At 41.5% G+C, this 23242-nt stretch overlaps 1 protein-coding gene and 1 long non-coding RNA gene across 4 annotated transcripts; both read right to left on the reverse strand.

Moving 5' to 3' along the window:
- Positions 1–1582: 1582 nt before the first annotated feature.
- On the reverse strand, positions 1583–23169 carry TXLNG (taxilin gamma). Of its 3 annotated transcripts, none has more exons than XM_081859117.1 (10): positions 22993–23169; positions 18022–18166; positions 16682–16773; positions 14897–15067; positions 12498–12692; positions 10688–10807; positions 8919–8993; positions 7116–7208; positions 6114–6209; positions 1583–4983 (listed from the first exon to the last, which is right to left on the reverse strand). In XM_081859117.1, the coding sequence occupies exons 1-10, from the start codon at positions 23122–23124 to the stop codon at positions 4657–4659; spliced, it is 1446 nt and encodes a 481-aa protein (XP_081715243.1). In that variant the 5' UTR covers positions 23125–23169; the 3' UTR covers positions 1583–4656. The 3 variants fall into 3 exon arrangements, with proteins under 3 accessions (XP_081715243.1, XP_081715241.1, XP_081715242.1); XM_081859115.1 differs by having other exon boundaries at positions 17851–18166; XM_081859116.1 differs by lacking the exon at positions 22993–23169 and adding an exon at positions 18812–18942 and having other exon boundaries at positions 17851–18166.
- Positions 9694–10681, reverse strand: LOC309340399. Its single transcript, XR_014155971.1, has 3 exons — positions 10446–10681; positions 10034–10311; positions 9694–9775 (listed from the first exon to the last, which is right to left on the reverse strand). It is a non-coding gene; the product is annotated as an uncharacterized lncRNA (long non-coding RNA).
- Positions 23170–23242: the final 73 nt, after the last annotated feature.

Raw genomic sequence — 23242 nt, forward strand, 5'->3', positions numbered from 1 at the left:
TATGCTGCGCCTCCGCAGTTGGAGGCAGTAATATCAGTTGCTACCACAGGAAGCTGGAGTGCTCTTGTGCTCAAATTCTGCTTGTGAACTTCCGACAGGCCTCTGGTTGGCCACTGTGAGAACAGGATGCTTGGCTAGATGGGTCATTGTCCTGATCCAGCAGGTTCTTCTTATGTTTTTAACTATGAAAACCCAGTGTGTAGACCCCACAAGCCCAGAGAGATTACCTCGCACCTTTCATCATGAAAGGAAAACAGAAGACAACACACTTGACACTTTCTGGGTTTTCAATTGACTGAAGACACTATTTGCTAATGTTTCCATAGTCACCTTTGACTGGATTTAACTACCCAGGGGTCATTTATCTTTACCTTACCATAGATTTTACCTTTTTTCCCCTTGAACTAGAACAATGTGAAGCAAGGTCATGCTTCTTGTGGAAGAGCTGTCCCTAACTGTCAAGACTTTGTAGCTCTTTCATGACACAGAATCTTAAGAGTTGTAAGGGACCCGAGGGTCATCTCGTCCAACCCCCAGCACTGCAGGAATCTTAGCTAAAACATCCATGACAGATGGCCATCCAACCTCTGCTTCCACTGCTGAACAGCTCTTATGGTCAGGAAGTTTTTTTCGAACATTTAGTCAGAAACTTGAAGCCATTGTTTCGAGTCCAACCCTCCAGAGCAGGAGAAAACAAACATGTTCCCTCTTCCATGTGACAGCCCTTGGGATATTTGAAGATGGCTATCATATCTCCTCTCAGGCATGCCTAACAGTAGTGTGATTGGGATGCTTTCTCATAAGGCCACTTAGCAAAACAGGTATTTCCAAACCACCAGCTGCACATTAATGTAGAGAGAGAAATATTTTATTTTTTGTAATCGTGAAAAAAGCACCTGGCACAACTTGGGGGGGGGGCGCTGCAAAAATACACATTAGGCACCTTAATACGAAGCACTGTTTGGGTTCATTAAATCAAATTGCTCCCTGTAAAGGACAGAGGGAAAACTATTGGGCAAAATACTGCTTGTTCACACTGTAGCCAGTGACAGTGAGTGGTAAAACAAAAATGAATGTTGGAATGACATCTTGACACTTTCTATCCTTAACTTCTTCCTTTTGGATTTATAAAGACAGAATTTTGCTTCAATTTATTAGTTGAGATGGAAGTAGTAGTACAGACCACAAGTTTGATACATGATTTAAAGGGATTGTTGTCCTCAGTTTTGTGTAACATGCTGACTACCATAATAGATGCTAGTTAAGACTCTGTCTTTTGCCACTAGATGGTGCTGGTAAACTCTTTTGATGCACTACTGATAGAAATCGAATGAAGTTTTCCCATCCCATTATTAAAGGAATGTTTAAGACAGTTATGGTGTTTTAACATTTAGATACACTGATGGAAGGGGCTTTGTTTTCAATTCTGAATCCTTAGGATGGCTATGGAAGTGCAAAAGTGCATGTTTACGGTTCACTTAATAATACGTACAGTGAACACCACACATCTACGGAGAAGACCTACAGAAAAGTGAAATTTAGTTGAGAACTCTAAAAAAAAAATAAGACACATAGCCTAGTATATTAAGCACACATATTTACTTAATTTATACAGAACTGAGTAGATAAAATTTCAGATTCACATTAGTGAAAAATCTCTACAAAATGTTCTTGAAAAGCAAAAACAAGACTGGCTATTTTATTCAGCATTTCTTTTTCATGAAAGCAGGTATGGGTTGTAAAAATAAAGCAGAGTGTTCAGCACAAACTAAATATCTGCGTCACTTTTCACAGTTATTTCCATCTACAGTCTGAAGAGGTAGATTTTCTGCAACACCTGAGAACTGAACGGTAACATAACCAGGTGTAATAGAGAGAGGAGAACGGATTGGAAAGATACAGCCCCCAAGCATGTATGCAATACACTTAAGAATTACAAATGAAAAAGAGTGTTGGCTTTGAGGGTCCTGTGTGAGAATAGTTGAAGATTCTAGGGCTTAATCGGCAGATTAACTGTGCATTTGAACCACCGGTTATGCAATAGAAAAAACAGTGCACTCCCCCCCCCCACTGTACGCATCATTGCAAAAGGTATAGAGAGATGGACGGTACAAGCAACAGCCTTAAATTTAGCGCATGATTACTGGAATTCGCACATTAAAGCAGCTGCCAGTGGTAAGCATGGGTTGTACAGGTGGAAGTACACTGGAAAAAAGAGCTGGAGAATAGCAGCGCAATTCCAGATCAGACAAGGACTGAGCTTTTCCCATGCTGGCCCTCTCACTGGTCAATGTATGGAATGTCTTAAGATTTCAGGAAACAAAATTTAGTTCTACACTTAGAAAAGACAGGAACCAGAAATAGTCAATTCAATTCAAATTACTTTTAAGTATTAGTGGCCACAATCCTTAGGGTGTTTTTAGCTATAACGTGGAAGCAATTTTTAATGCATCGGAACCCAAAGTCTACTCTTCTCTAAAGAGAGCACACGTTACACCAATCCTGGCTACAGGCAAGGCAATCACATATAATGGGTTGGTGGGGTGGAATGGTTGAGATACACCACAGTTCGGTCCTTCAAAATTGCATTCAGTTTCAAATTACTTACTATGACTTCTTTGCTTACACATATATGCTTTAAGTATTGGACAAGGTTTTTTGTTTTGCTTTTTAAAGGAAACATCAGAAAATTTCTCTCCAGAATCAATTACAATCAAATGGTTATGACGGACAAAGCTCATTCTACCCTTCCTCACTATAAAACCTCCCACCAGCTTTGCTTTCTTTTACTGTACTTGAAATGCATACCAAAAAAGAAAAGAAAAAACTGCAAATGCACCTTATAAGGAATATTAACTGGCCAGTTTCCAAATTTGGTCACTGCAGATTTGATTTTGCTCAATGGTATTAGGTAACATTCAGTAGGTGTGATCCAACCTTTATTTCCTTTCAAGACATCTATTTCCATTCTGTACATTTCATCAGGAAAAGGGTAGTACATAGCAACATAGCCTGAACATTCAAGTAACCTGCAACTCACGAGAGAATCGGTAGGCAAGGAGAGAACCTGCCAACAATTATGTGCTTGAGTCAGAAATCCCTTAAAAATGAAAACCAGATTAAATACCAGAAATAGTATTTGTATTTTTCAAAACAACCAGCAACTAGAAAGCTACTAACTGCAAGGCAGAGTTAAACAGCAGCTTCTGACCTAGTAGCACTCTGCCTAACATTAACAAAGAAAACACTATTGGTCCCTGTCTTTTAAATAAATAAAAGAAACACAAGTCCAAATTATGGGGGTACCTGGGCTTTTCCAGATCAATCTACATTCACAACACTAACCACAAACGCAACAGAAATAAAGTGGAGCCTCGCTTGCTGTATATTAGTTAACTGATGTGCCAAATCTACCAGGTAACCTATAGATACCAGAAGGCACTTTTGCTTACAGGTGTGTTTTATCTAGTCATACATTTTTATTTTACAAAAAGCAATAGTTGAGAAAACAGATCAGAGTATTCCCCCCTCCATCCCTAGACGACAAACTGTATTATCTATACTCTGACCTATCCTTGTTAAATAGGCAAGTAAGTTTTCATGGGAACATGTTTCCAGTCAAATATGTGCATTATGGTCTGCTGTACTGTCTATTAAAGGGACCAACAGATGGAGTGTTATTGGTCATTACACCCATTTTCAGTGATGAACACCTTTGTAGCTGTTCATTATTTCATGCTAATTAGGCACCAAACCTAGTGAAGAAATAATGGCAGAAAAAAGTACTTTTGCCTAGCACCCACAAACCAAAAACCCATTGCATTTTGTTTTATCAGACAAGCCACAACAACACACATGCATTTGTAGGCAGTAGGTTTTAACTATTAAGGTTTTATCTCCAGGATGACGCAAAAGTGTGCTCAAAATGCATCTGAGTTTTGGTCAGTGGTTAATTGGACAAACTTTTGAGCAGCTGTTTTCTTCCCTTGTTTCTTCACTTTTAACAGGTCAGGCAACAGTCACTCCGTCTATGAATTGACTGTGCAGGACAATCCTGAGAAATATATGAGTTGTACACCCTGTTTTCCAGTTGCAAAATTATATAGATTCCAAAGCTGTAGGCAAGACTGCAGCTACACTAAACCCTGTAAGAGTTTTTAGTTTTGTTCATATATGAATCTAGTAATGAGCTTCCACTGGCCATCACATCTCCAATTATAGTTCACTGTAGTATTTGGTCATTACAATTCAATACTAAGCCTTAATTCACTTAATAGAAGCAACGATTCCCTCCCCCTCCCCCAAACCCGAGTCTGTGACACCCTGGCCACAGTTGTTCCCCTGACATGATGTTAAATCTGTACACGAGTCTTAAATGACATGGTGATGTGTGCGATGGGGTCAGAAGGAAGGAATCTGCATGCATCCTTTATGAGTTCTGTTTTAAAAAACGAGGCAGATGTGCAACAGTTGTGGAAAATTTATAGATAAGCTATTCAATAGCCGCTACGCAGCTTCCTGTACCAGGCAAGTTCTGTTCTAAGAAAATACAGATATGGTAGAAAAAGTAAGAAAATTTTCACCACAAAACTAATAGTTACCATCACCAGTTAAAGTTATACACAAAATATATCTCTCAATACAGTGTTTACACTTTTAGTCAACAAAATCTGCAGTAGGAATGGAAGCCAGGCAAACAGTTTTTTCAGAGCCTTCATTTGCCACTGATGATTCAGGATCTGGCTGAATTCCTTCTTGCGCTCCATTGGCAGAACTCCCCAGTTCCTCATGCGAATTGAGTGTGCATGACTGCAACACATGCACAGCTAGATCAACATCTGTTTCTCTTAAAGAAACCTGTTCCTTAAGAACTTCCACCTTCTCATTCAGCTCATTCCTTTCTGTTTGAAGAGCCCTGCACAGCTTTTCCAAACGCTCCAGTTTTATTTGGAAGCCTTTGTATTCTTTGTCCTTCACTGTTTTCTGCAGAAAACAAGCAAGAGATTGCACATGATGACATTTGTGTGACCTGTTTCTGATTATTCCTGTTGTTGCTGTGGATGCTGTAATACTATCTGCTCTTTTTATTTTAGGATTGCATGTTTGATTGGTTTACATTTATATATTGTTGTACCCTGCATTACAATGAAGAGCATGCTAGAAATACTTGAAATGTTCAGAAACAAGATAATAAATTATATGTTTAGAAGCATTAAGCAGGGCCCTCCCTTGTTTAACCAGAAGATACTAATAAAAGTGATTTGTATAAAAATAACTGGTAACTATTTCACAAGAGAAAAAGAAAGACAACGGGCAGTACAGAACAAAGAGCTTCTGCTAGTGCAAGGACTTTTGGCTGTGAACCAGAACTTCGCCTCCCGCTGTGCACCCCCTAAATCTGTTCTGGGGTCCCACTAACCCTTTGGAGCAGATTTGGGAAGGCTGCAGGGGGTACATAGGGAAGGCAAGTTAAACTGCACTAGTGAAATCACTTAGCAGCATACACTGCCCAATGTATTTAGAATAGGATTGAAGACATCTATTCAAAATAAATTTGTTCACCAAGACAGCTAAGTTATTTGTATGGATCATGACATCAACAAGCTAATCCACAGACATAAAAAAATCTACAGTGGTGCCTTGCAAGACGAAAATAATCTGTTCCGCGAGTCTCTTCGTCTAGCGGTTTTTTTCGTCTTGCGAAGCAACCCTATTAGCGGCTTAGCGGCTTAGTGTTATTAGCGGCTTAGCGGCTATTAAAGGCTTAGCGGCTAAGAGGCTATTAGCGGCTTAGAAAAAGGGGGGGGGAGCAAAAAAAATCGCAAGACGTTTTCATCTTGCGAAGCAAGCTCATAGGGAAATTCGTCTTGCGAAGCGCATTGAAAAACGGAAAACCCTTTCGTCTAGCAGGTTTTTTGTCTTGCGAGGCATTCGTCTTGCGGGGCACCACTGTAAAGTCTTTCTCAGCTGCTTTTGTACACTCTGCTTTCCAATGACGGGTTGGAGACCTGGTGGTTTTGATTCGACTTCACATTCTACAAAGCTATAAAAACAGGCTACCTGCGTAATATATAAGGCACATTGGATTTTTAATCATGAAACCTAATACTCACTTCTTCAGCCATTTGCAAGAGAGCTTTGTTGTTGTTTTCCCATTTTGTGCGCCAAACTATTATTTCTTTTTCCAGTTTTTTTATCTTCTTGGTCATCTGAAACGTTAAAGTTATTGATTTCTTTTAAGCAAAAACATTTCACTACTTAAAACCAGGATGACTAGTCTTTTGGTGATCACTAACTCCCAATGAGCCTCAGCCAGCTGGTGCCTGCCGCCTAAGATTGGCCAATCCTACCTTTTAATTCTCAGTGCCTCTTTATTCTTAAGTCACTCAAGCTCACTGTTTAAAATGAGATGTTAAACTGAAAAAAGACATTACGGGAGGAATTCAACACAGTGCTAAGGTGAATGTTCCATCAGTAGTAGATTTCCCCTTGTGCAATGAAACTTTCTCCCCTCTCCTCCCCCAGTGCTCCCTAAATGTTTCATTTAAAGGTTTTGGTTTTTGTTTTAAGTGCACTATACTATCTCCCACAAGAAAAGCATACCAAGATCACTCAGTTATTGGCATTTTAGCAATTAAAATAATTAATAACTTTTAACGGTGATGATTTCAATAATTAAGATGTGCACAGGCTAGCTAGGTCTCTTTCACAGTGCAATTCTCTATCTCTTTTCTCAGAAGTTAAGTTTCACTGAGTTCAATGGGACGTACTCCTGGGTGAATGTATATAGGATTCGGCGACTGGGTGGGTGGACCGTAGCAAGAGTCTATGGCAGGTGGAACCAACTCATTCTAGTTTTGTGTCTATCTGCCTCCCTGCTGCATTCCACGAGGGCTAAACTGAGGCTAAGGTGGAGTATTCTGACAGGAAATGCCAACCCTGGAGGCAGGCAGGTAGCTGGGAGCTGGATAAGGGGAGAATAAGGTTGGTGGGACACTGTCCCATTCACCCTAGTGGACCAGCCTCCACTGAAAAGGCTGCAGTCTTACTACGATCTCCCCACTGTAGATGAATGAATGAGGCACATAAAAAAGTAATACATGTAAATAAAGTACCTTTTCCATCTCTTGCCTGAATGTTGTGAAAAGTTCGTTGCTCTTTGCCATTGTTGTCTGGAATTCTTCAAATTTATCCATGTAGAGAGAAAGCTGAAGGAGACAATGCTTAAGTCCTCTATACACGTGCAATATTTAGAGTTACACATAAAATGCAGTAGCCACACACTGGAAATTCCACTACTTGGTAAACAGTGAAATACGTGATTTCAGAAGACTGAACTTCACTTATGTGACATCTAAGTATGGGGTGGCTTTCAAAGCAGAACAGCATGCTAAAGGAGTTAAAAATAATGAGAATAAAGGATTCTTTGTTTTGCTGGGTTGTAGTCAACTAAGTCCTACTCATGAGTAGTCCCACTGAAGTGAACTGCTTTGAGCCTATTTCCCCCTCTGAAGAACTTTTGTCTAAGCTTTATTCACTTACACATGCCCTAGGAAAAATATTGCAAACTAGCCATTCATTCTCCCACTCCTCTCTTAGAACCAACAGATTAAAGATGCAATGTTACACACAGGTACCTGGGAGAAAGTTGCACTGAACTTAATGGTGCTTTCTCCTGAGTAGATATGTGTAGGATTGCACTGTAGGATACCTAACCCATATTAAAGTAATACAAATTCTTTTATTTGCATAGTATGCAATAATGACGCAAAACCTGAGGTGGAAGGGAAGGTACTACAGGAATAACAAGTTCGTGAGTGGTTGGGCTGTCAAGGGTGAACATAACTCATCAGTCCTCCACAAAACGTGAACTGTAAATCCATTACAAACCTTTCAGGACACCACACAAGACATGTTTTTGCCAAAATCATTCTAGAAACTAAATTCCCAATTGAACTGCTTATTTGTGCCACTATTGACCAAGATCTCTTTTACTTTAAGCTGCAGAATAAGGCATAGAACAAAAAAGCCAAGCCACTGGGTGCACAAAAATGGTTTTAATATGGTTAAGTCATTGCCAATATTATAGGTTAGTATGCAATTTGTTTCAGCACTGAGTTTCTCAGGGGTACTTTCCCATGCACTATTAGTAAGCATTGGAAAAATGAAGTAAATCCAGCAGCATTTAGATTTAGGCAGGGCACTACCAAACCAAGAACCAAGGCATTAGAACTTTTTGCCACAAGGTAGAACTTTTCCATGTGGCATCATGCAGTGGAGGTTCATATTAAAATATATTCTTGTTAGTGGGATCATCATACACTAGGAAAGTCTGATTTTTGAGACTTACCTAGCATGACATAAGAGCAGCCACTTAAAGTGATAAACCCACTCACAAGAATGGTTTCACAAGTACCTGCATTATGGCCCAAAAACAGCCACCTTGGGGAAAAATAATAGTCCTGTGAATTTACCAGAGACCAGCCAAAACGTACCCAGCACCATCAGAACAAGAAATGAGTTAATATACTGTTTTATATCAATAACAATAATAATGGGCTCAAGCTAGTGCAAGGATTTCTCCTTGTGCAACAGAACTACTCTGGCTCCTCTCATGTGCCCCTCCCCAAATCTAGCCGGGAAAGCTGAGGGGGAAACCAGAACAGATTTAGGGGGCTAAGTGAACAGGAAGCTACTCATTATCTCAAGAGTTCACCAATCTTCCAAGGGGGATGGAATTTCCCAACTGTTTTATCTTCCCTTTCCCCGGGGCTTCTTGTGGGTTTCCAACTTGTTTCACTGATTTGCTAGTTTCTGAAAATGTTTTAGAAATTCTAAGAGAACAAATAATTTTCTCAACTAAGTTTGTAACTAAGTGATTAACAGCCTTAATGCAGCAAATGTTTAAATTAGTTTACCTGCTGTTTTAATTGAGCTTCTTGCTGTTTCATCTGTTCACACTTGTGTCTAGACTCAGTAGCCTCTTTTAGCAGCTGAAGAGGAAGAAAAATTGTATTGTCTCTACATTACCTTTATACCAAAGAAAGCACATCATCTACATTTTGCTAAGCCTTTATTCTTCCTATTTTATGTAAGAGATTTTAAACAAAGTTATTTATTGGAAGAAGATGAAGAAACTTACCAGCCGGCATTCAAATTTAGAGTCATTTTTTCAAAGTCAATTAGAACAAATGTATTTGTTTTCTTAAGGTCAATTAAAGTGGTGATACATGAGAGAGACAAATTTACAAATAAATTAAAAAATATGAACATATGTAGCCAGTCTTACTGTATTTGGTTTTGTTTAGCAGTTCCTATTAACACTACTGCAGATTTCCACTCCTATATAGGATATAGTATCACTGGTTACTATCTCCTAACTACTGGAGATTCTACAACACTACTGCAAATTCTTCTCTGCAAAGGCAAAGGTTTGGTTTTGAATGAACATCACTGGAAAGATGTTCTGAGTTTAAGTGCACTGAAGAATTTAATATACCATGGATCACACAATGTGCTGATCTGGTGTTCGGCAACATACTTTAATTGTTCACTAAAAATACACAGTTTTTGTTGAGTAACTGCAGAATATCTGTTCGAAATATTTTGAATGTATGGAATTATAAATATGTTAATCTAAAGATTTTCTTGTAGAAGTTTTTTTTAATGCTCTCATAAAACTGCAAGGCCTCCCAGCCATCAAGAGTTAAAACATCTGTATTTCTTCCGAGCAGAAGAAAAAATAATGGCATGTAGAAATGCATTACAGTGGTACCTTGGGTACATATGCTTCAGGTTACATACACTTCAGGTTACAGACTCTGCTAACCCAGAAATAGTACCTCGGGTTAAGAACTTTGCTTCAGGATGAGAACAGAAATCGTGCTCCGGCGGCATGGCGGCAGCGGGAGGCCCCATTAGCTAAAGTGGTCTTCAGGTTAAGAACAGTTTCTGGTTAAGAACGGACCTCCGGAACGAATTAAGTAGTTAACCCGAGGTACCACTGTACTAAGCTGCTAAGAGGTAATGAGACCAGCAAGAAACAAAGCTGCATACATATGAATACCTGAAAGAGCATTTCCACCCTCATCATTCAGCCCGGAGAGATCCAGCACCGAGGGCCTTCTGGCAGTTCCCCCACTGCAAGAAGTGAAGCTACAGGGAACTAGGCAGAGGGCCTTCTCGGTAGTGGTGCCCACCCTTGTGGAATGCCCTCCCATCAGATGTTAAGGAGATGAGTAATTATCTAACATTTAGGAAACATCTGAAGGCAGCCCTGCATAGGGAAGCTTTTTAAGGTTTAAGGTCTTACTGTGTTTTTATATGTGCTGGAGGCTGCCCAGAGAGAGTGGCTGGGGCAACACAGTCAGATGGGTGGGGTATAAATACATGCATACATAATTTTTATTATTTATATATTATACATTTTAGTGCTACAAATTTACTCCATGCCAGTGAACTGTGTAGAAGTTGCCAAACTGCCCATTCTAGAGGACTTATGACCTATACAGATTACTGATAAGTTTGCTAACATACAGTAAGCACGAGACAGAACATTCAAATGGAGCAGTTTACCATTTGTTCTAGTTATAGTTTCAGGCCTAAAACACACTACTGTACCAAGTTACTACCCAGAGGGAAAATTTAGGCATATCCAAATACTTTTCATGCAATCAGAAATACTTACAAACTCCCTCTCTCTCTGATGCTTCTCTTCTGCTTCTTTTATTAGCTGAGTTGTCTGCTGAAGCTTGGCATCCACCAGCTGCTGTTGCAGTTCTTTATGTTTGAAGACTTTGTCCATGTGCTAGAAGAAAGATTGAATGCTGGTACCATCAATACCTAGTATACCTTTTCAAAAGATTCAAAACTGAATTTGCATTTCAGACTTTTTTTAAAAAAAACTTTAAAGTTACTCTCATGTTCATCATGGCTCTTACCTGGTTTAACTAACTGGCCACCACCACATATGGAAAGCCATGCTTAACCTGGAAATACGTGCTGGCAGTTTCGACACCATCAAAAAACCCTTGAAATCGAGTGACCACCACCAACGTATGACTGACGAAACACATGCAGGCTGCAATCCTATGCACACTTAGTAACCCCGCTTAACAGAGTAGGCTTACTTCTGAGTAAACATGCACAGGATTACACCATTAAGCAACAGGTGCTGCACATACACCCCACAAACATAAATTCTTATTCTAACACAGAATATAGTAATCTGTGGCACTTCAAAAACAAGTAAGCAGAAGTGGGCTTGAGGAAATGTTTAATAGCTTGACTTATAGTAGAGGCTTTTTAATTTTATTAAGGAGCAGGATCAAAGACTGAGAAGTGCAGCCATCGAGATGAAACATAGAAAACCAGAAGCTGATTTCAAACAATATTGTTTAGCAGCATTAACTCTGTAAAACACACTACACAGTGGATTATTCAATACTAAATAGAACAAACAGTAACTGAAGTTTGGAGAGGGTGGGAAATAAAATAAAAATTATTATTATTATGCCATTCAGAGTTTCTATTTAGTTAACTGGTGCAATTTAAACACTGTGGAATTTCAATAAGAGAGTCTTATGGATCCCTGAAGGAATGCAACAGCATTTTTAAAATGTAAAATGGAGAACATCTGTATGTGTTCACTCTTAAGGTAACTCTTGGACTGGTACTTTCTCTCAACCCAATTTACCATGTGTACCACCCCCTTGCTTCCAGGAGGAAGGGGAGGACAAGAGGAGAGGGTTTGATTTAGAGCTGCACCGAGCAAAACATGGGACAATACTATGGAAGAAAGCAACATTTGTGAATTCTTCCTTCCCCTGATACCTGCTGAAAATCTGACTGGAGGGCAGGGTAATGACCCTCCATCACAGAGTAAGAGATGACATGGGGTGCTGCAGGTGGAGTCAGTGAAAATAATGGCCCTCCTTGTTCCTTCAGCAGAGCTTCCACTGGAGCTCTGCCCTCTCTGTAAATTGAAGGAACTATTCCATTTGCTGAAAGGCAACTGTGGATACAACCCAGAGTGTCTGAAAGAGCCAGAACCTGTGGCCTTCCAGATATTGCTGGACTGCAACTCTCATCAGCCCCAGTCAGCATGACCAAGGGACAGGGATTATAGAGTCAAGAGCACAGGTTGAGGACCACAGGTTCCCCACATGGCTATACAGAAACATTGTATAGATCAAACATTTGCTCCTAAGTTGAGGTAAGCAGAATTTGTATTCCTTTCTGTATTTCTTTATAGTGTGCAAGTACTGCATCTTATGAAGTCAAGCTTTAAACGGCGTCTCCTTCCTTCTACGTGTAACCTATAATTACTTTGTCAAATGCATTTCCTGCAGTCAGAAGCCACTGCATCACATTCAAACCTAAGAGTAAATATGTTCATGTGAGATAATTTTATCATCAAGCTGTAATATTCCAAAATGAAATGCTATTGAATAACAAAGCAATATCTAGAACATCAAAGGACTAATAAATGAACTTACTTCTTCTCGCAGTGTATATTGTTCTACAAGTTTCTTCAACTTCTCTCCTAATTCAATATTTTCCTGGCGAAGCTTTGCATTGTGTATGCCATGCTGTTCCAGCTGTGCCTGAATTTCATTTAGTGTGATCTGGAAGTGGGCAGTTGCTTCTTTACGTCTCTCTTCCTCTTCACGGGCTTGTTGCATGTTCTCTTCCTTTTACCAAGAGAGATTAAAGCAACATGTTTTTTAGTAATTATTTTGGACAACAATAAAAAATAAATAAATCAGGACAATGTCATCTTAATGATTTAGTCCCTTGGAATGGATGCTAGCTTCCAGTTCTCTGGAACAATTTGCCTATAAGACACATGAACATGCACTGTTTTGCTCTCCAACCAGTATACAGAAGCTTCTCAGTAGGTTTTGTTGCTGAGGCACAATTATTAAGTTATACCTCTTGAACAGAAGAAGTGGTGGCTATGAGCTTGAATCAGCAAAAGAAAGCAGCTTATAAATAAATTCTTTTCCACGTACCAGCAGCTACTAGCACCAGACAGTTATTGTCACTTCATTTGCAAAATAGGCTGGTTTCTACTGAAGCAAGCAAGTCTATATTTTGGGGGAACAAGGAGCTATCAAGTGTTTTCCACAGCAGGGCCTTTGCTGTTGTGCTTCCACACCTCTGCCTCATGAGAATCAATAGTCACCACAAGATCTACACCAACACCCAGCACGAGGTCTAACTTGCTGTTCTTGCTCCTGCCTTAAATATGCAGACAAGCTCCTGCCTCCACTGAAGTACAAGCGCACAGTATGCAAAATAACTCTTATCTAGAACCAGGCTGGTCAAACTTTGTGACTGACGGGTCTAGTAGGACACCCTAATTTTAACTTCTACTTAACTACAACTATCAACAAAAGTGAGTAGTAGCACATTTCCATGAATTAAGAGCTGATCTAACTGAAGAATCAGGTTGTTTTTTCCAGAACAGTTGCACGTCACTACAGCTACTTCCCAAAGTGCTAACAATATCATAGCTTTAACTTCAGGATGGAATAAGGGAAGGAGGATACAATTCACACTTGGAGTGATGCTATCTCCACAGGAGCTAGGAAAAAACAGTATTGCCTTGCCCCCCATCTCCTCCCCCACTTGATCAGAGCACAAGAACTTAAGAAACTTCCTTATACTGAGTCCACTGTGGCCCATCTAAACCAGTAGCAGCGAGCCCTCTGGCAGAGGGGGGTCGAACCTGGGACCTTCTGCCTGCAACGATGTGCTTTACAACTAGTAATGGCCTTTCCCCAATGCGCAATTTGCTAGGACTCTATGGGATACTGCATCACATAGACTAGACTTTGTAATGCAGCAGGAGGCACCAGCAGATCTCCTTAAATGGGGCTGAGGCTTCTTTGTTACTTAAAGAACTAATCTCCCCAAAGGATGCTAGGGAGTGTCAGGGAGAGTCAAAAACTGATTTCCAGAGCTGGGAACAGGGAGGGAGGGGTTCGCTCTTGTTAAGTTTTTTGATGGTGTGAGAACAGTCTTTAATATCCTGAGAACGCTGGGAGGAGGTGAACCCCCCCGCACAGCTGCATTCCTCAGTTGTGGAGGATAGTGCTGGGAACCTTCTTTGATGTTTGACATTGTTTTTAGAAAGTGAGGCATTGAGAGGGGGTGGCTAATGGATGATCTGCACGTAGCCAGTATTGGAAGCCACACAGGCTATCTATAAAATTGGACAGTTTGGGCAGGTTTTTTTGAAGCTCATGCATGGACTGATCGGCTGCAGGGCAGTGCAGACTGAGGCTACCTGGGGGAGTCGCTTTGCTGCTTCTTGAAGGCTTCCAAGTGGCAAATTGAAGTGCTTGCTTGGTATGTATATATTGCTTGCTGTTTTGGAATAAAATCTTTAAATCTTCTCACTCAACTTGTGTATTTTGTATTGCTTCTGAATCTCATTATAAAAACCACCTTGCCTTTGGCATGACTATACCCCATACCACCCTTCTGTATGCTGCTTAATCATCTCAAGTGCTCTTACTACTACATCCTTGTCCCACTGTACTTGCAATAATTCATTGCATCCAATATGGGTTTAGAACTGGACACAAATTGAGAGAAGCCCACCTTCTTTCTAGCCTCTTATCCCTGGGTCCCAGTGTAAAATGTATTAACAACCTTGTTCGGAGACACATTTCCAGGGAATAACCAGCAGTCAACTTCTAGAGCATCTTTGCTGTAACATAGCATCAAGGAATAAACCAAACTGGTGCTCAACAGACTGTGTTTCCATCCACTCCCAATTGTTTTCCATTTTGCTATACTATTGTTTATATATTCCAGCAGCCACCCTATTTTTAGACAACCATATTGCTCTCAGAAACAGCTTCATGAACTATCTTATCAAACTGACCTTTAAAGTTTTATTATGGCGTTGAAGCTCACGACAGAGAGATTCCAGTTTGCTACGTGCTAGAATGGCCTTGCTGTGCTCACTCTGCAAATGGACCTTCTCTTTCACGACCTGTGCTTGTTTCTTCTGCAACATCTTCATTTGCCTTTGAACATTTCGGCTCTCCTCCAACTAAATGAGAAAAAGAAGAGGTTAAAAATAAAACCCCAACCTATTCTTTGCCATTACCCTTTAGAACAGAAGTGGTTTTCTGTAGCTACAGTCTCCTACGGATTGCATTAGTTTTTAATCAATTAGATACAGAACCAGAACCTCACAATCACAACTTGTTACAGAATCATAAAATTGTAGAAATTGAAGGGATCCTGAGGATCATCTAGTCCAACTCCCCGCAATGCAGGAATATGCAACTGTCCCATATGGGGATCAAACCTGCAACCTTGGAGTTATTAGCACCACACACTAACCAACTGAGCTATCCACTTGGATTATCTATGTTTCATTTCACTATAAATGAGCATAATCAAATCCAGGTAAGATTGAGGACTGCTAGGGCCTCTTATCCAGAGTGGAGAGATCTATGTTAAAGAAGAGGGTCAATACCTCCCATTATTTTAGTTTGCAATCTTTGCTACCCATGTAGAATAACTGGAAGCTTGGAGTGTGGTGATGGCCAGGTGTCCTTACCCCCACCAACTCAACCACCACACAATGCATACACCTATAACCATTATGCCTGTTTACTTCGCAACGGGCTTCAGAACAGGATTCACAGTGCTAGTTTCTTTCAGAATCTTGTGACTTTGGAATCCACAATCCTTTCTTCTTTCCACATTGTCCTTCTATGAATTAAGGCAAATTTCTCAGCAAATCTTTTAGAACTTTTTGTCTGGCAAGACAGTAAGTGCTCATAGACAACCTCTCATATGTTGACCTTCATCTATAGAATTTTCTACTCAAGATTCGTTACATTTTAAACATTTTCTGAATTGAATACACAGCAGATCTGGGGTGTGTGCAGGGGGAAGGAGAAGAAGGGGAAGACCTGTTGCATAAGTAGAAGTCCAGTCTGCTATCACGCGGACATGCTGGATACAACCCAGGAACTAGGGGCATGATCCCACATAAACAGAAATTGCATACACTCTTTTCTCGAAGAATTATCCATTGTGCATGCGAGAGGGAACAGGCAATCTTGCAGTCAACAATACAGCTGAATGATAGCTGGTGTCTCGACTAAAAACACCTAGCCAAAACACATGTAAAAACCATTTCCTCTGTATTTATACATATTCCAATTACAGCTTGGATGTGGAACCTATGACTGTCCAGTTGCTGCTGCAAAATATTGCTTCTGAGTCACAGGTTTCCCACCCCTGAATTAGAGAGTCTTTGAATGAAGTAGCAATAGGGGCAACAGAAAGTATAGTTCTGCTTCCTCACCTTTATCAAAACCAAATAATGTCTTAACATGCAACCAGGAGCTTAAAAAGTTCCCGCACTTTTGAGAGGACAGTGCCAAATAACATACATAAAAAAATATTTTTTCCATGATCCCGTTATAATAAGCTTTAACCAGGGTGATATTAAGCAGTATAGAAACAGTGCAAATAACAACATTAAGATGTTTAATTGTTCTTGACATTTGACATTTCAATCTGTTTCTATTGGTTGTAGGAACATTCAAAGGAATGAAACTCCAATGCTAAGACACCTATGCATGTTTACAAAGTTAATTTGCAACTACAGAGAAAGCATGTGACTTTAATTGTAGTACATAATTACCAGATCAGCATATTTCTTGCAGAGTGCAGCCAACTTTTCTTCTGGAGTAGCAAGAGTATTTAAAGCTTGCATCAATAAGAGTACTTCTTTCCCTACAGACCAAGAAGAAAAGTATTTTAGAAGTATTACCATAACATTTTGTGAGTAACATATGTTGATAGTAGAAAATGGAACATTTATAATTATACCTAGAAAATGCAAAGTATTAGGCAATTATCAACAAAAAAAGCAACAAGAACTTTGATACAATACAAGGCCAGATTACTGAAGAAGGACTTAAGAAGTTTGATACAGTAGGAATACTGGACATTTCTTAGGATCTCTACTTCAAAGACAAAGTGATGAAACAGAGCAAGGCATTCTTCAAAGTACCATAAAAAAAACATAAGAAGAGCCTTGCTGTATCAGGCAAAAGGCATATCTGGACCAGGATCCTATTCTCACATTGCGAACCAGAGGCCTATGGGAAGCCTGCAAGCAGGACTTGCTACAACGGCGATTTCCCCACTTCCGATTCCCAGCATACTACCTCCAGCACTGAAGGTAGAACATAGCTTTATTCTCCAGTTATCAGAATGTCTCATCGTTTTCTAAAATTAGATTTGATAAAGCAAAGGGGGGGAAGCAAAGAACAAGGCAGTAGAAGAACCTTCTGTTGGGTGTCCTAATCCCCTGATCAGCACTGTGAGAGGGAGTTAGGCTTGAGTGGAAGTGTTTCTCTGCCAGGTTCTGCTGGGGGGGGGGGTACTCCACTAGCACAGAGGCCTCCACTGTGACTACCAAAAGCACAGGATGTTGAAAAGCTATTGCTGACACAAACTACCATAGGGTTCCAAAACAGGGGATAGATCAGGGACAGGGATGTATCCACCTGATCCTAAGCCAGTCATTTTATTAGAGAAGGGCCTGATCTGAGCATGTCTCCTGCACCAGACTAGAGCTGCCACAACAAAGACTCTCTCTCCCCACATACACATCTTCTTCGGTCCTAACTGGCAGGGCTATGGAAGAGGATCCACTGCTTCACACCACCTTAGCCCCTCTTTTGATTGCTTTGCTAAGTATGTTATCAAGAAATGTAAACAAGCGTTCTATTTTTTCAATGCTGGACAACCTAACTTCAAAAGTCAATGTTCAATTATTTATCCTGGTTCAGCACTGTCGTATACCTAAGGTTTTCTCTTTGCCCTTCTCACTTTCTGGGTCTTGCTGGCCATCAGGCGGGTCAGTACGAGTCTCTTCTCTTCCAGGGGTCTCCTCTCGCAATTCCTGAGGGCAGAATGCTGCTCCCAACACATTTCTGTTTCTGGGAATAAAATCCTCTGCCTCCTCCAACGCACCTGCATTTTCCGCACCATCGCAATTTGTATCTGAATGTTGCAACATTGTATTCAGCGCAGCGCACTTGCTGTTCCTCAGCTGGCGGTCCGGGCTGCTCCTTCCAAATTTACAGTTTTGCGGTTCTTCCTCAGTAAGCAGCATATGCTTTGAAAGGGAGAGAAAAGAGCTCAGGTTACCCAGGCGGAAAAGACCCATTTGTATTTCGTCCCGAGATTAACACACGCACTGACAAAACCCCATATACAGTGGTACCTCGGGTTAAGTACTTAATTCGTTCTGGAGGTCCGTTCTTAACCTGAAATTGTTCTTAACCTGAAGACCACTTTAGCTAATGGGGCCTCCTGCTGCCGCCGCGCCGCCACGATTTCTGTTCTCATCCTGAAGCAAAGTTCTTAACGTGAGGTACTATTTCTGGGTTAGCGGAGTCTGTAACCTGAAGCGTATGTAACCCGAGGTACCACTGTACTGTATTACGTGTTTTTTGTTTTTTACAAATGACATAGCAGCAGGCTAGGGATGCCAGAGCAAACCCTTCTAGTTAACCGCGCCTCGGTACAATCCCTCGCGGTACAGTCCACTTCTCCTGAAAAGAGCTGAGTGAGGATTGTGCGGGGCAGAAAGAGCGCGGCGGGAGATGCTACCCGCCACCCGAGAAGGTCCCTGACAAGCGAGGACCGGGAAGGGACGGCGCCGAGAGACGGGGGTCGACGACCACCGGCGCCTTTTGTCCCGATGCGCGGCTGTTGCTCAGCTGAGCGCGAGAGGAGCGCGCGGCGGGAAGCGGTTTACCTGCTCCGCCATCCGCCTCGTCCACCACCACCGAGAACCCGAGGAACCTGCGAAGCCGGAAGCTGGCTGGCGCAGGGGCTAGAAGGGCGCCAAGGGGAGGAGGAGGGATTTCCGCTCCCTGCGGCTTAAATACCCGGCTATTGCCGGAGCTCCGTCGCGTGCGGCCCCGTGGGCGGGGCTTGGGCGCGCACGCGGGAGAAAGGACGTCAAAGCGGCATCTGCGGCGCCGGCTGCCGGCGAGGAAAGCGCAGGCCAAGCGGGGGCTGCTTTGGGGACAATGGAGTTCCATCCCCAAATGGGAGGGCAGCCCAGGTTGTTTTGTTTTTTTAAAAATGTGCACACACCCGCTCTCTCAATGCCATGGGGAATTTCGAAACAAAAAATAGTTGCACGTTTATTTGAAGTTTATTTAAAAGGGAAGCCTGATGCCGGGTTTGTTTTTTGGAAAGAGGCTTTCTTAATAGCTATCGGAATGTCCCGCAGGGGAAATGAATGTAACAACTGTTCAAACCCGACGGCTCAATTAGTTTAAAAACCCTATAACAAATCAGCAATATGCAGTTTCAGCATTTGAAAGATTCCATCAGCACATTCGATGGTATGAATTGATTTGCGGGTAAGGAGAGAGATGCATGGTTAACTGGGCTCCAGCTTTAGGAAATAAGCTACGGATTAGGTTGGGAAAGTTTATGGAATATTGGCCACAATTTTTATTGAAATGGGGTCATGAAGGGAAATTAAAGTAATGAAAATATATGATGCTCTATTTAGAAAAGAAAAAGCTATTTATTTAGCCTATTGGAATCTTCGGTAAAGACTGGCCAAAAAATAAAAAAAGGGAAGAATGAAAATAGCATGGGGGGAACGGGATATGATATTATTTAGAACCTCTCTTTTCCTGACAAACTGTTGCTGCACAGGGGAATCAACATTTTGTGACAGCAGCAAGATTTCTATATGCAAAATATTGGAGACTTATCATCTTAAACAGAAAAGGTCATGTGGGAATTTTAATCTATAGTTAAATGACCTAATTAAGGGTCAAAAGAACAAATGGAGTAAGCTTGCTAAAATGTGGTCATTCTTTAATTTTTGTACAGTAAAATCAATCTACAGCAAATGCACAATTATTTGTTTTACCTAACAATATAGAGTTTGGTTATGGATTATATAGTCATTATTTGTATATTTATCCTGATGTAATTTTGCTTCCAATCCATATTTAAAAGCTATCTAACAAACTACGTATTCATACATCAAGAATAAAGGGCAAACTGTTAAAAAGGTAGGGTCTGAGCCATCGTGTTCCATCTGTATAACAAAATTTCCGCCTTCTTTTCTCTGCAGCTGTGGGGGGGGGGGGGTCCTCTCTACAGAAGATTTTGGGTGTGTGCAAGGAGAGGAAGGGGAGGTCTCATTGCATGACTGGAACTCTGCTTGTTGTAGGGTTAGATACAAAGTCCGTAAGAATTCAGAATTGATAGTTAACAAACCTGCATTTATATTCGGCCACTAAATATGCATTGTAACTTGCTCAGCAAGAGGAACTATGGATATGCAGCAATTCAGCTATGAAAAAGTCAGCCCTTCCATTCATCTCATGTTCTCTACAGCAATGTGGATTTTCCGAAATATGCCTTGGAAAATTCAGTTTGCATCAGAAAAAAATCTGATGTCCTAGAGAGCGATCTAATTTGCCTTGTTAATTTTACTTGTATTTAATAAGCATTTTTTTTTGAAAACTATAATATATTATTAAATATATTTGCAACCCAGAACTCAGAGCTAGTTGGTAGTTATGTCTATTTTAGATTAGGAGCAAAAGCAAAATTTATACCATACTGGAGATCATGACTGTGCTAAGATACAAACTTTGACTATGCTAAATAATACTGGCTCTACAGGCTAGGGGCCTGTGGAAAGATATTCTAGGTAGGAGAATGATATGAAGCATGTGATTTAATGCTAAGACTGCAGCATTGGCATCAAACTGTTACAAACAGTTGCTTTTCAAAGCATGTTTTAAATACTCCCCTACTCAGCAACTGAGCAAACAGTATACAAACAACCCCTGATTTGCGCAGGGCTTATGTTCTGCATCATCATGCATGTTGGTAGACGTGCAGAAACCTGACCTGCTATCTTCTGGGTTTGAAAACAGCACACTTGCTTTGAGCACACACAAAATTGTCATCCCCTGTACTTCTAAACTGCAGTGACATTTACACATATTTTTAAAGCAATTATATTAAACTACAGCTCTTCACTCAAAAGCATGGTCTCTCAAATTATTTATGGTCTGCAGTAATCTATGTTAGATGTTACCAAGATATTCCTGTCCATTATGGAAGTTCCTTATTAATATATTTCACAACAGAATAGCTAGTCCAGAGCATACCTGTTGTTGTCTGGTATGAACAGGAAGAATCATCTTTAAAAACTTCACAGAATTCTTATGTGCTTAAGGACACATATTAATTTTTTTGTTTTTGACATTTTAAAGTTTTAAATTTTGCAGCCTGCTCCCATAGGAATCTACCTTTTGAGACCTTGGATGTCTCTATGTGCCGCTACCTTCTGAACTAAGGTGGGTGGCTAAAAGAGACAGAGCCTTTCTTTTGAACTTTTCCAATCTTCCTTGAGTTTTAAGAATCAGTTAAAATTTTGCTTTTAACCATTTGGTGAGATTTGAAATGGCTGTTGTTACTAAAGCTCACTGTCTAGTCAGATTTAATATTAATAAATTATTCTTCTGCAGCACAATCTACTTAAAAGTCCTACTGAATTCAATGTGGTTAACTCCCCTCTAACTAGGGCGAGGACTGCAGTCTTGCTTTATTATCTGTTGCTTTTATTATATGTTGTAAGCTCCCTGTTCAGTATGCAGGATTAATTCATTTTACATAAGCAGAATACTGGGAGAGGTAAAAGGTGTCTTCCCCTTTCCCATATTTTGCACACTTCACATCTCAGATACGTAGCAAAATATAGCCAAACACCCTTTTTCACATGTTACATTTTACTGGTATTTACCACCCCACATAAACAAAATTTTCTTTCAATAGTACATAATAGATAACCAAGCAAGTACTCAAGTTTTTTTTATTCACTGTAACAAGTGTCCCGCTGCCCTTGGACAAACTTGATTAGCAACCAGTATTCTAACTCTAAGATTTGCTTTGGCATCAAACCCCCATCTGCTCTTTTAGGCTCTGGATCAGGAAAGGCTTCCTTGGCTGCAGCACAGAGGACTCTTGAGTGACAGTGTCCAAGCCAGCATATTCCCACTTGCCTTTCATGAAGGACATGTTGTATGGATGGCTTTCTTGCCCACTGCTTGGTGAGGTGCTCAAACCAACACACACATCCCAGCCTTTTTTTCCAATAGGGAAAAAATTCACAGGGGTTTTTAGTGTTGCTTTTGGACAAAGCTGTTTCAATGCCTTTGTCCATCCTTATTACCTTTCTATACTGACCTAGGGCCTCCACAGTTGCTGCTGGGCACCAGCGTGTGAGAGGGAAGCAAAAACAACGATTCGCATTTTTGGTTTGGCTAAAAGAGGCAGAGGGGCAACCAGTGCATGCTCACATATAAACTCGCAAGCCTTCCTTCTGAACAGGTGTTTGTTAGCAAGGCCTGGGAGATCCGTATGGCAAGTCCATATCGATATGATTTTGTTGTATCTGACTCCCATCCCTCGCCAGAAAGGAGGGCTGGAAAACATTAATATCACCTTGCTCACAAAAGCCTATTAAGAGACATTTCTTCCTGCTGCTGCTGCTGCAGTGGTTCCGACTTTGTGCGGCTACGCGAGAGCGGCCTGCCTGCCCTTTGGCGGGGAAGCCATAACGCCCCGGGAGAAAGAGAAACGCAAGAACCGGATTAGCTGAGCTGCCGTTTACCAAGCGGCCGCCACGGGCAGCCCAGCTTCGGTTCCTGCGCCCCGAAACGTACTTGAAGCCCTCACCTCCCCAAGGGCCTCTGCCCCGAGTCGCCCCACACCCAAGAAGAGGAGGCGCGCGCGCGGCGCTCCTGGGAGCACCGTGCCCCGTTTCCTCAGGGAGCCCTTCGAGAAGCCCCTTGCCGTTTCCACTGCGCCACGGGGCAGCAGCGGCAGGGGCCGCGGGGAGAGCAGGCGCCCCTGGCCCGGGCAACGGAGAACCACGGTAAGGGCTCTTACCTCAGAGCCGCCTCCTGACGCCCGCGCCGCCGCCGCCTCCTGCCCCTCTCGCTGCTCCTGTGCAGGACTCGGTCCGGTCCCCACAGCGCGGCTGCCGTCGACACACGCTAGCTCAGCTCTGCGCGCCGCCATAGTGTGACGGTAATACCCAAACAAGCCGGCCTACGCCGGAAGCGCCTCCCCTCAGCCAATCACCGGCCACCCTTTCCCGTGACATGTGACGCAGAAGAAGCGCCCACCGCTTGGGCCC

Source organism: Podarcis erhardii (assembly GCF_964252035.2).
Source record: "Podarcis erhardii genome assembly, chromosome: 4".
NCBI lineage: Eukaryota > Metazoa > Chordata > Lepidosauria > Squamata > Lacertidae > Podarcis > Podarcis erhardii.